The sequence below is a fragment of the Zosterops lateralis genome (genome assembly GCF_965231275.1).
Source record: "Zosterops lateralis genome assembly, chromosome: 1".
Classification (NCBI taxonomy): Eukaryota; Metazoa; Chordata; class Aves; order Passeriformes; family Zosteropidae; genus Zosterops; species Zosterops lateralis.
In genome coordinates this window covers 26,162,386-26,176,536 of record NC_139762.1, presented here as the reverse complement: position 1 = coordinate 26,176,536, position 14,151 = coordinate 26,162,386, and the positions used below count along the sequence as shown (strand labels likewise).

The following is a 14,151-nucleotide window of genomic DNA, read 5'->3' as shown; positions in this document are numbered from 1 at the left end:
TTTTTAATCTCTGAAGATAAAAATTCATTTGCCATAATGTCTATATCAAGCCACACATGTCCTATAGCAAGTTGTAACTATTATAGCAATTACAAAGGTAATTTTGTAATGAAAAAAATCCTGTTCATTTTACATTACTGTGTTTTCCTCACAGTGCTGCAGATAATGTAATATTTAATTACATAATTCTGAACAGCTAAATGGTTTTTCATTGAGATCTGGTTTCAAGTCACTGGTACAAGTAAAACTTTTTAAGAAATTCAGATTCTGAAATTTAACTTACTCTACAGAATCTCTTTTGGTTTTGAGCAACTGTTTATGAATTAAGTGCTACTGTATTTTTTAATTTGAATATTCAGTCGTATGATCATAATGCAGCATAGTTATCTTGGGTAAATGTTACATGTATATGTACATCAACTGTATAAAGACGTCAGTATATAAATATTGTTTGGTCTCCTGCTACCACAAACCAAACGGTGCTTTTCTTCAATGCCAATTCCTTATTAAGAGCATCAGTAGGAACCAATAAAGTTGATGGATGGTAGCAGGATGGAAGAATCTACTAAACCAGAGCATGTCCTGTGTTATTCTGACGTTTAGTTCTTTAAGAAAATGTTTTTCAGCAGGTTAACTTTTAGAGGTGGAAACTTAATTGTTTGTGTTTTTTTCAACAAAATAAAACCATGGAGAAGTGAGAATGTCAGGCTTTGTAGAAAGCACCCAAATGTGCTGCCTGAACTGCTAAAACAAAGGGCTCTGCACCAGGAGCTCTAGCTGGGGTGTTTTTCTCACATTTTTGAATGGTGTCTTAATTTCATTATGCTGATGCATGCTTACAACACCATTCTAGCTTCAGGCTTTTTTGGTAAGCTTTGCCTATTTTTAGGCTGTGTCATTCAAATGTTTACAAAATATCGACCATTCACTTCAAACAAGTGAAGCTGACAGTCAGAAATTCACATTTCCAGTTCTGTAGCACATCACTTCTAACAAAATAAAATGGAAAATTCCATACCTGGGTAGAAAGCAATGTAACTTCCTTTGTTTTAAGAACTGATGATTTATCTGGGCAAAGAGCTTAAGAATGCAATCATACATGTTTGAGTGTTTTGCATTATTTTGATTCCTATCCCCTTCGGTCCTGCCATCTAATGCCATTGTTTTTGCTAGAAGAAGGTCCTGAGCTTTTGATTTATGAAGTGGATGCATTGTGTATCTCACAAAAAAATTAACTAGAAAGTCTTGATTTTTGTGTGAAGATGCAAAAAATCAAAGTCAGTTTAGGACAGTACTGAAACGTATTTCGCAAATCTTTATTAGTGTTCAAACATAAAATATTATGAATTAAAAAGAAAAAGAAACAATTATGTATAGACAGTGGTGGCACTTGAAGTGGTAGCACAAAGTTTGTTCCCAAAATTGAATGTTTAAGTACTCTCATTATATATAATAACATGAAATTGCTGTAAAAATCCTGTTTCTAGGTGCCAGTCTCTACATACATTTGTTGATTTGTTAATTTAGTACCAAGTTACTCAATGCCTTGAATTCTCTATTTCCATGTTACAGGTCTGTTACCACAGCTATTAGGAGTAGCACCAGAGAAGGCCATAAAACTTACTGTAAGTTTGTAAATGGATTTTTTCACATTTCTCCACATTGTAAAATGTGTCAAATTACAATTAGCAACTGTTAATATCTGACTCGTGAACAGTGTAAGTGGCATACAAGTCTCGTCCAGAGAGATGTACATTTTAAGAATCTTACTGAAAACTTATTTTTGAACTCACTCCAAAATATAACAAGCTCATTCCACTTGTTCAGTTCATCTGCTTGTTTGTAAGTAGCATAGGCTTTTGGTTTCACCTCTTAGCAAATCAGAATAGTTACTTATTGGAGGGCTTTTGTTTTGTATCTCTGCATGGTTCCTGTATGTATGATTGTAGTGCAACCAGAGATAGATAATATGAGCATATAGTGAATTGTTGATAAGAAAGGAACTTGTTTGCATGATGGTTTTTTCTAAATGTTTTTACTTCTGTAATTTTGTTATTTCTTAAGTGTTGGTAAGGCACTTAAGAATTTCTTATTATAATCCAATCATAATGTATTGTTTATTCACTAGTAAGGTAGTATTCATCAAAGCTAGTAGTATGCACTAAAAAAAAAAGGCACATAATGCTACTAATTGAATTGCCATTGTGTTAAAGCTTAGTATTGAACATTCTGATAGTAATTTTACATTTTATTTAAATTTTTTAATATAGCAAGCGCTTCTAAAATATTAATGTATTTTATAATTTTCTGATTCTTAAAATTACCTTATTAGTGATGATTTATTTTTTGAGTAATAAGTATTCAAATTATGCTGCAAATTCTTGTTAGATGGAAGAACATAGCTTTAGAATATTTAATATAAAATCTAAGACTTTGATTTGTTTGATAGCTTAGTGGATGTATTTGCATTTTCATTTGCACAGAACTTGCAGCTGATGAGTGTTTTCTCTGACCTTTTAATTTATCAGCTTTCATAAATGTTTGTCTTTTAAGGTTAATGATTTTGTGAGAGATAAGTTTAGGACTAAAGATGGATCTGTCCCACTGGCTGCAGAAATTCTTGCTGGTGGCTGTGTAAGTATCTTTAATTTCCTTCATATGATATTCATGAAAGTGCAGTTTATAAGATTAACTGTGTGGACTAAGGCTTCTGTTTAACCACAGATCCGGTACAAGAGCAGACTCTCCTAGAGCATCTCAGTTCTTTCCTAGATAGGCCAGCCGTTCTTGATGAAAGGGTAAATGTTTCTGTGCATCGTGCCTTTTAACTGCGCTCTGTAATTCTCACAGTTTAGTTTGTTTCCTTAATAAAGAATGTGTCTTTATTCATGTTGGCTGTAGCTTATGGCCTTAAAGAGGATTCATGCTAACCTTTCCAGAAGTTAATAATTAGTTACTACTTTGTGGCACCCACTCTACCACGTCACTGCTTTCCTGATGTGTTATTGCACCCACTAATTTTCACTTTTTGCAGTGATACTGGCTTTTTGAAATGGCAAAGACTGCTCATGCTTCTTTGAGTTCGCAGCAGACGTAGGCTGTGTAATGTTAACTCAGTGCATAATGCATTCCTGAATGTAGGCTGTATTTAAAACCCACTAAGATTTTAAGAGTGTTTTCCTTGCACAAAGTAGTATCTTAATGAACAACTGGCATATTACTGGGTAAATGATAATGCTTCACTACTTGGTCTAGTTCTGTCTGTTCATATTACAGCTTACTGTATCTGGTGTATTGATTTGTTCAAGCAAATGTAAATACTTTAGGTAAAACGAATAGTTGTTCAAAGACCAGTGCATTTTACAGATAAAGAGCCGTGTTTATTTAAAACAGCTTTGATCACCGGGGCAGAGCAATGTTGGTGTATTTTTAATCTGTCTTTGTTTCTGCTGTCATAAGACAGATGAGGTCACATTTTCAAGCAGCTTCTACCTGTGTCGAAAACTACGGCAACATTAAAAAAAAATGCTTGCGTCTTAATCTCAGTAGGTGCAGAGATTTGTGCTGCATGTGCTTGCAGAAAATGAACAACGATAATCAGCCTCAGGGTGCAGTGGCTCGGTTGCATTGCAGGCTGAGAAGCCCTGGCTTTCTGTAATTCTCAGGAGAAGGGGCAGGATTTGGCTGCTGTCTCACTGCTCCTTCTGTTTGATCACTGACCTGTTGTAGACTGCCAGGTAGGATCCCCTTGTTCTGTAACTTTAGGAGCATTCAGGGAAGAAAAAAAGAAGGGGAGGGAGAAAAGAATGTGGGTCTCTAAAGCCCTAAATAAAAAGCATGCTGTAAATGAAGGAAAAATGCAATAAAGTGCTTGCAGAGTAAAAAGTGTTTGCCCCTTACACTAATAAAAATTCTCATGAATATGGCAGCCATAGAGAATTCAGCAAAATTTTCATTTAAGATGTCATTTGATCTAGAGTTTTTATTTTACAGACTGCTGTGAATTTTTTAATGCAGTACAAAAAGCACTCTTTACAGAGACCTGTCATTCATGAGAATGCTGCAGCAAGCTTTTTGCCAGTAGTTCATTGTAAACTAAGGATCTGCTTTAAGAGCTAGGTGGTTTTGAGATGTGTTTTAAATGTGCTGTAAATGTTGGCTTGTCCTAAATTTATATTAACAGTGAGATACTGCATGAAGTTGTAGCAGTAGATGTGCAGTGGCAGAATGCCCTGAGTTTTCTTTTAACTGTAGTGCTCCACTTAAGGGCATAGTTTGGTGCCAGGTAGATAGGCTGCAACTTGTCTCTTCTGCAGGTGGTCTTCGGGTTCTTTTGTAATTTTAAACCCAATTCAGACTAGCAACAGAGATTCTCATTACCAGCATTGCCTAGGTTTTTTGGGGTGAATTTTTCTCTCATGGTGTAAATATATGTGTTAAATATGAGATGCCAAAAACATGCTTTTTCCTCTAGCTTTCAGCATTGTATTGGCCTAACTTTTTGTCCCCGTTTAAGCCATTGTGAAACCTGTGATTTCACTGTGGAAGCAGCGTGGACAGTGTTGAATGCTTGAAAATTGTCAGTCTTGGATTTTTACCTCATTTCACAATGTAGTAATCACTTATGTGGGAGGCAAGAAGACAGGAGGGCATGATGTGCTAAAATCTAAAAAGGGGAAGCCAACTAAGATGAATTTTCTAAGACACCTGCCCTATCATCTTTCCGCTTTCCACATTTAATTCTCAGCTGGGATTGTGTTACAAACACAGATTTAAATTTTTCTTCTTCATTGCTTCTGTTTCCTTGGAGTGCATTCATTGCTTATGCAAGAGCTTAGTGCTGGGATGCATGCTCGTTTGTAATGTTTTAAATAGCAGCCCTGTGAATACGGTAGAGTAATAATACCTAAGAACGGGAGAACAGGCAGATACTTGGATAGTTTGGGTTGTTCAGGAACACAAAGGGCTTTGAAGGGGTCAGTATCACCTGAGTAGCTCCACTCTCCTGTTTGCCCAACCATTGCCAGGCGTTGACTTGTAGGTCTCCAAGGAGTTCACTTTGCATCATAATTACTGTGAATTAGTACACATGGCTGACTTTTGCACTTGTAACTAAAGCTGATTGTTTCATTGAACAAGTCTTTTTCTGTTTTGTAAACTGTTTTCTTTCCTAAAAAAAAGAAAGAAGAAAAGAAGAAAATAGATCTTTTATTTCATGACCTTGTGACACTTAATTCAGTTAACAGCCTGTTTCATAGCTTTTTATTATGTGAAGATGAAAGCGATAGGTTGGTTGAGATTTTTTTTTTTGAGACCCCCAACAATATAATTAAATGTATAATTTTTATACTTAAGGAAGGCTGTTATGTAAATTACTAATTAGATTTCCATCTCCTTTGTTTGTAAGAAATTTTCCTAATGACTATAGTAATTGTTACCCATAAAAATGCATGTAGCTTTCAGATTTGCACAATGCCTGACACCCACCATGAACTCTGATCTCTGCTGCGCATTTTGGACTCTCATCACTCATGCAAATCCTATATAGCCCTTATCATTATGAGGCTAGTAAAAAGCTTCAGTTTCAAGGCACGGTGTAATGATGCTGTGAGAGCTAAGATCTGCTGAGCATCTAAACCACAAAGCTAACTTAACCTTATTGAATTAAAATGGGCACAGATATGCTAGGTTTGATTTCTGCTAATACTATAACTTACATTTGGAGTTCCTTAATAAAAGGATGTGTAAACTGTAAGTACAACTTGAAATGTTTTTTTTTTACATTGGCAATAATCTTGAAATTTCTGGAAGCTTTATTTCATGGTCTTTTACTTGATTTTATATTTTAAATAAAAAAATAATTTTAAGTCATGCCAAGTTTAGCTGCTTGCATTTTTTAATCTTAATTCACTTATGGGCATCTGTTGAAAGTAACCTGATTTTTTTTAATATAGCATTATATAGTATTCTTATTTTTTTGAGTTATATTAACACATGGAAAACTCTCTTTGTGAAAGTGTCATAAATACTCTATTTGGGGTTTTGAGACATTACCTTTAATGCTAACTTTTTAGGTGAGATAATCATTTTGTTTAGTACCTTACATAAAGCAATTCAACATTTAAAGAAAAATTTACGTTTCTGTAATTGGGAAGGAGATGCAAATATGCAAACTAAAGAGTGATATAAAACAAAAGAATATTAAGAAAAACAGAAGGAGGATTATAGCATAACTAAAAAGAAATCGCTACATGATGTATGTTGCCTTGTCTGCATCTATTAATACAATGATATCGGTAAGTAGGAGGCGTAATTTTCAGCAAGAAAAGAGAACTATGTTTTGCTTTATTAACCTTTCCTTCTGCTTTCCCTTCTCCTTCTGAGCACAGTCTTTTCCTTCCCAGCTGCTCAGTGTGTGTTCACTATTAGCCAGCTTAAATCATGTAGCACAGTACAATTACAGATCCCATACAGATCTGCTTTTGTTTAAATTGTCAAGGCAATTTTAGGCATATTTCGAGAGACTTTATAGGAATCATAATAAAGTTAAAATGTATTGGACCTGCTTGGGCAGCCTCAACTCTGCTATGGAACATAAAAATTAGATATGGTTAAGATGGAGTGCAAAATCCTGCCCAGAATTAATTTTTATATAGGGATGTGATATGAAATTCCATGTGAATTGTGCCAAATAACAGATCCAGTGCAAACACTTTTATTCAGCTACTTAAAACATTTATTTTATATTTCAGAGAGTAATAAAGATAACTCCACATCTGAGCTACATTTTCTTCATGGTATTGCAATGTAGACAGAGGTTGTATAAACTGCAATTCCCACATTTAGATATCTTACTTGTAAAAATTCAGACATTGGGAAGTTGTGGACTAAAGGAGACTGAAGGTGCCGTTCTTGCTTTCATTATTATGAAACCTAAATACGTTAACATTCTACTATATTTGGCAAGGGAAGCTGAGCTATGGGTAAAATTAAACTGTAAAATTAAACAGTATATATGCCAGGGGAAAAAAAAATACCTGCATGTATATCTAGGGGGGAGAAAAAAAAAAAGCAAACAACTACTGTCACACAGAAAAGTTTTGGTCTAGTTTAGTGAGATAGTTAAATGAAGATGGTCATCTTGATGATTGCTCTTATAACCTTTGACAGCATGCCATGTTTCTTGAGTGCTTAGCAGATTTATTCTTAGAGGTCTGTTCTCCCTGTGCTTGGGGATCTATTACTTTCAAGGGGAGTTCTACCTGCTCGTGTATGCCCAACTTTCACATCTGCTTTAAGGAAAAATTCAGAATCTCCTAATACATGCTTTTTTCCCCCCTTGGTTAAATTTAAAGCTATTTTTTTTTGTTCACAAAATTTATGTTGTTCAATAAATTAATTAGATTTAAATTATTTTTAATTTAATGAATATAATGTAGCTGAATATACTATAATTAATTAGGTATTTTTAAAGTGTAGTATTGTCTGAATGACTGTAATTGTAGTTATTTTCAGCATGCAAAAAATCATTTAAACTAATTGTAAATTTTTGGTAAAAAAACCCCAACTAGGTCTGGACTTAAATTTTGCTTCATATTTACAAACTTACTGTATTTCAACGCTGCTGTGTTTTAATTGTCTCTGATAAATTTTTGTCTAATTTTAGATTTAAGCCTTATGATAAGGTTTGGGAAGGCAACATACAGTAACATGATAGCCCTGTCCGAGAGGTTGTACCAAAGGGTGAGAAAACTTTACTGGTGTAAAGTTCCTGCTTCTCTTTGACCTCAGCCCATATTTCTTTGCAGATTTGGATGTTTTTAAAACAACAGTTTGCTGAAATTTTCACCCAGTCATACTTAAACTGGTCTTTCCCAAGTCAGAAATGAATTTTGCAGAACTTGATTTCACTTTGTTTTGAATTTTCCTTTTGCATTAGTTAGTCTAATTTTAGCTTTTAAAAAAAATCCCATAACAAATTAGAGAATTTTCTTTCCCTCTCCTCTTTCTTTTCATTTCCTTTCCCCCTGAAAAAAAAGAGAGAGAGAAAACTTTTCAAACTGTAAAAGAAGGTGGGATGCCTAGGTTTAGGTTGATAATTTTCTGATTCCAGAACCAAAAAATTCCAAGTGCTTTAAAAGTCCAGGATTTTTCCAACAAACTTGCTTAATATTAATTCAATTTGAATTTTATTCTTTTTTTCTCCTGTTATATATGAAGCATATATAGAAATAATGACTAAAGTTTTACATAAATGCACACTGCAATTTAAAATATAGATTTGTTTTGACAATTATATTTTATTATGTATCCCTTTCTCCTTTTACTCCTTTTTTTACTGGCAGTAAAATATTAATGTTTACCAGTGAAGGTTCAAAAAAACCCCAAATCCAAAAACAAAGGCTGAAACTCAAATCAGGAATTAAAATCTAGCTTTCTGTGAGAAAAAGGAAGATACTTATGATGTCACGGTAATTTATGATGTGACCAAGAAATAATGGGTCACAGTTTTAATACAGCTACCATGCCTTAGGACTTGAAAGGTCTGTAAATCATTAAATGATTCTACAGCTAGTCAAAATAGACAAGTAAAGCAGACAGAACCAAATGTTAACAGATTTGACAGGTCTGTAAGTTAATTGCTTTTATAATGCCAATCAAGTAGGCTCCACTTTGATTTTTTGGCTAGGCTTCTGAGAAGTGAATTACCTATAATGTGGAAAATATCCAAACAAATTTTAATTTGTTTCCCATTGCAGACTTGGTCAGTGCTTACAAACAAACTGTACTCCTGTTTGTTTCTCTTTAGACAGGTCACTAATATTCTATTGTAGGACAGTCCGCACAACTTGTATCTTAGTCTTGGAAATCTGATGCAGTAGCAGGAATGTACTTCTGTTCAGACTAATGGCAATTCTATTTATGAGCACTTTTATATGACAGTTTGACAGAGCTTTACATTTTATGTACGTTTGGACATTACCAAGACTGCGATTCTAGCAGTATTCGCTATTTGAGCTGCACAAAGTAAAACCTTAACCAGACCAAGGGAAGGCTGTCCTCAGAAGACAAGAAAGATTAGCTAGAGAAAAACAGAATTCTGCCCGAGCAGCATGAAGGTTCTTTCTGTGATAGGCTGATCAGGGTAGTGAAAAGCAGATGATTGAGGGCTCAGGAAATCTCGTGATCTGAAGAAAAGGTATTTACTATATGAACTCCCATTGCTAAAGATCATTATCAGAATGCTGTGTAGATAGGCCCACAGATAAGAGACCACAAAATAGCATGAGATGGCTTGCCTAGATTTTTTGAGGCCTGGCTTTATGGAATGAAAAGGTAACATAGAACCAAGCTTTTGAGAACCCAGCATGCTTTGCTCTTGACACACAATACCACGAAATTAAGGTTGTCACCTTTGAGATCTGTAAGAAAAACAGTCAGTTTGGACTGCTGTCTGTTACTTGGGAGCTTTTCTGGTAACAGGAGAGTCCATAGTGAAATCCCCTCTACAGCAGTTTGGCGTAATTCATCTAATGCTCTTGGGACCTGCTGCCATACAAACATCAAGACTTTTAGAGGTAGCTCGAACCACTGCAGTGGCACTCCGTAAATCTGGCTTCTTGTTCTGTTGTAGAGTTGGTATGTGATTTTGTAGTAAATCATTGAACAGTTCTGTGCCTTAGTTGTCCTTTATTATGATTTCAAGAATGGTCATTCTTCCATTCTTGAAATCATTGGTATATTTTTAATTAATTTTTGTTTTTTAATGATAAAGAGCAATCTTTATTTAGTGTCTACTTTAGGAACTTTGATTTCAATCTAGGATTAATGGTGCAAGGAAATGCACAGGAAAACAAGCTGCATCTGGCAACTGACAAGGAGTAAGGGCTTGGGTCAGAGTATGATATGCAGTAGGACTGAATTTGATAAGCAGTTGACTAAAAATCTTGGAATTTGCATCTGCTTGTCTTTTGTAGATTAAACAAGTAACCAAGACATTGTAGACAATTTCTTTTGCAGAGGTTGATTTTTGGTAATTGTATAATATATTGCTTATGTATTTTTATGATTGCCATTAATTACTATAATTGCTTTCCCTGGGTGATATTGTTGAAAAACATTAACAGTCTAATAGCAGTAGTAATCCTTTCTTCATCCATGAAACCATAAAATGGAATATGTGGTAAGTTGGATGTGATGCAGAAGAAAGATCTAGGCTGACCCTAAAAGCTGTTACTGAGAGCAGGAAAGGGACTACAATTTCAAATAGGTAATAAGGTAATTTCAGACAGGTAATTAGAGGAACAAGAACATTTGATGGTCAGTAGCACTGAAAGGAAAATAATCTAGTGTTTTCTTCTGGAATGGAGAACACAAAATTTCCTTCTTTAATTGCAAGCTATATTCTCTTCAGAACATACAGCAAAGCTTTCAAATGAAGATGTGAAAGCCCGAGGAGAGTTATGTCTGGTGTGCTGCTCAAATCTTAGTTAATCTCATAAGGACACAAAAAGCAGTTATATTAAAAAGAACAGGAATTTCTTCTCTCAGTGTAATGAGGAGGGTGAAAATCTGTTTATTTTCCAGTAAGTTTATTGCAGAGTGATTTGAACACATGAAGAAATAGAAAACATTTTGACTTCTTAACTGAAGTATTGTTAAGTGGTTGTTACTAAAATGATTTTTTTTAATTACAGAGTGGACTTTATTTCTCCATGGACAAAAAAAATCAATCAATGCTCAACTATTTCTACTTCTTCCTTCTGTTCAGTAAAGTAGGAAAGTAGCAGGATAGACAGTACTGTATTACTGTGCAAGACTATGCTGCCATCGAGAGGTGTTGGGTGATATCATACCAATAGCAGAGTTAAAGAACTACAAAAATAGGAAAAAACCCAGCTTATTTTTAAAAATTTGCATGTGTATGGGTGCATAGCTAGCTGACATTGTTAAAGCACATTTAAAGGCATGCAGATTTCTAGTTATGCATATATGAATTGTTATTGGATGACAGTGCTTATTTTCTTCCTCTTAATCAAACAAGACCAGAAGCGCTTGTGATCAGGTCAAATGTTAAATTCTTTCAGAATAATATGGACCCTTTGTGGACCCTTAGAGATAATTATTTATGCAGTACCTATGGTTATCTACACCTATAAATAACTCAAAATTGTAGTTTTTACTTTAATCACATGATAATAACTGAAAAGTAATAGATTTCCTTATACAGTCAGGTCATTTGTTTAAAAAATGATTGGAAGATATGATAAGGAATTCAGCATTGAGGGTATTCAAGTTTGTAACTTCAGTACAGCATAATTTGTGTTACTGGGAACCGTCTGCATTAAACAGTTGATGTATTTGATCTTTCTGACACTTAGTGGAGAAATCATTAAGCTTGAGCAACCTGAGCTTAAATGGTGTTTATTCAGGACAAAAAAAAAAATAGTTTTCAAATTCTTCCCTTTGGGAGCTTATTTCAAAATTTTATAATTAAATACATTTTTGACTGCAAAAGCTAGCAAACCAGAAGGCAGTATTTTTCAACTTTTGGCCAAACAAAATGAATGAACAGGGTGATACAATGTGCTGAGGGTGTTTTGTCTGTTTTTGGTTTTTTCCATACCAGCTTATACCAGTATCTTGAAAAGACTGGGAAAAAAAAACAGATTGATGAGATTTCTTTCATTGCATTCACTATGCAAAAATTGAGAAAGAAGACAGAAGCCATGGTATTGTGATTCAAGCTACTGATTTGAAGATGAGGATATCTGGAGACTCTTAAAAGTTGTGAATGTTTGAGCAGGGGGGAAATGCACACACTGGCCATACAATTAAACTGTCTCTCTCAAAACCCCATCTTGTAAAACCAGATTCATTGTACTTTCCTCACAGAAGCGCTGGGAGAAAATAAATTAATATTTATGAGACGCTTGCATTACTGTGATGATGAATAACACAATAGGAGTTACCAGTACTAGATAAGCAAGAAATCATTTCATTAGAGAGTACAGTAGCCATCTCCGGTTTGCTTCCCCCGCCCCCCTCCCCCCATTTTGAGAGCAAGGAGCTGCAGTTACCAGCACAGATGCTCAAATAACAGAACGATCAAAGCTCCCCACCAGGCGATTGTGCTTGTTACCACTGGAACTGCCTCTGCACAGGCTGATAAACCAGCCTTCCTCTGCATCACAAGGCAGGCAGGTGGTAGGAACCCTCCTACTGAGACCTCTGTCAGGTATTGTCTGGTCATCGCTTTCAGTTATTCGCCGTTTGATTTTTGGAGTATATCTTCGATCAAATTCTGAGCATGGCACAGGTTGTTCAGGGCGTTCTGGGCTGGTATCTCAACCATCTAGAAGCACTTCACTGGAAATGACCAGTGTCTCTCTTCAAATTTGCTGTGTGGGCAGCAACATGGATAGTCCTTTTAGTACTGTCTGGTGCATGCAAGTCTCAATGTTTTTAAAACTTTGAATGTAGCAAGCTTGGTTGTATGAAGTTGGTAAATAATAGCATCCGTGTTTTTAAATAGCAAGCTGAAGCACAGGAAGTCCTATGTGATTTAGCCAGAGCAGCAAACGTCTAATGCTGGAAGTGTCAACATAGCCAGGCTGGACATGCAAACATAGACTTTTATGTGCTAGCACCTGAAGTACTTCCCATCTGTTTGTATTGAAATTATATTGTATTGAAATAATTTGCCTTTATTCTCCTCTAAAATCAGAGATATCTTTCCACTTCCTTTCTTAATGATGGCATTCACTTATAAACACTTTTATAGGTTTTTAAATTGTTCCATGTTTTGGTGCACTAATAGTAATAATAATACTAATTTTGTACTAATAGTTAATTTTGTTGTAATCTTTTAAAATTTAATACGGTTTTCCTGTAGTGAAAATTAAAGGAACATTTCTCATGGAGTCATGGCACAATGAACTGCAGGAATATCATACTGGGGGGGGTGTAGTTTAATTCTGCTAATAGATCAATTGGTACAAGGTTTTAAGTAATGTGTTTTAGAGAATGGCTGTTGTATAACAAACTTGCAAATTAGCATTATCACCTACAATTCAGATTTTATAATTTTTAAGAAGAAAATATATATGTTGGCATATGGGAATGCCTAATAATTGTAATACCTACACCATGTTTTTTTTTTAATATAGGAATATGCAATTCATCAAAGAACCTTTCCAGGATTCTTTTTATTTATTTTGAGACTTTGCAAGATGAGTAGACAAGTAAAAGAAAGAATTTTTTTTATTTTGAATGCTTACTTATTTAAGATGTTTCGGTTTAGGTGCAAAATTTAAATCAGTATATGTGCCAAATAATTTATCAGTCTAATTTTTGATGGCAACAAGAATAGCAATTTTATATATACCAGGATTCTGCTTTGGTAAAAGCAGTTAAATTAAATTATGCCAATTTGAAAGTCAAAGCCAGTTGAGTTACAAAAGAGTATGCTTTTCCTGGTCAAAATAGGAAACACTTGGGATATTTTGGGGGTTATGTAAAGACTTTAATTTCTAACCACATTGTGTATGCTCACTCCAAGTGGTAGACAAAAGTAGTTGTTCGTGTGATTTGCCATTTCTTCAGCACGTTATTTGAACCATATTACTGTGTGTATTTTTAATTTTGAATGATAGTTAATCTGAGCTACAATTAATTCTTTTAATGCTGGGATGATTTTAAAAATACATGCACATGGTGTTTACATACTAGACATCACTACATACAAGTGCTTTTAAATGCTTATTTTATTTTAGCCATTACCTTCTAGAACAAAATAGTTGTTTTGTTGTAGGGAGGGCAAGGGTTGCTGTTTGCATAGTTCATGTGATTTCAGAATCTAGAGAAGAGCATAGCTTTCACATCACAGAATTACATACTTATCAGAAGATAGAATGACATTCTGTTGAATTTGAGCCAGAGGAGTTTGAATGAATTTTTTTTAAATACACTTAGGTAATCTTCACATTACCTTTTTTCTCCCTGCAGATTTTTAGCTCAGGATCTGTCAGTGTAGCAGAAGGGTTATGCCCTAAGTACATATGATGAATGAGATGAACTTTACAAGAACCAGAGGGAGTCCAAAATGCTTGCCAGTGCTGTGTTTTAAAGCAGACTTTCAGAATCGATTGA

At 34.7% G+C, this 14,151-nt stretch overlaps 1 protein-coding gene across 2 annotated transcripts in view; it reads left to right on the top strand.

Annotated features, from left to right (window-relative positions):
- Window positions 1-14,151, top strand: part of SLC25A13 (solute carrier family 25 member 13) — a 102,945-nt gene that overhangs the window by 71,290 nt on the left and 17,504 nt on the right. For both annotated transcript variants that reach the window (XM_083881015.1, XM_083881016.1), the window contains exons 12-13: window positions 1,573-1,625; window positions 2,554-2,634. In XM_083881015.1, coding sequence (XP_083737141.1) covers window positions 1,573-1,625; window positions 2,554-2,634 — 134 coding nt within the window. The remainder of the gene's footprint in view (window positions 1-1,572; window positions 1,626-2,553; window positions 2,635-14,151) is intronic.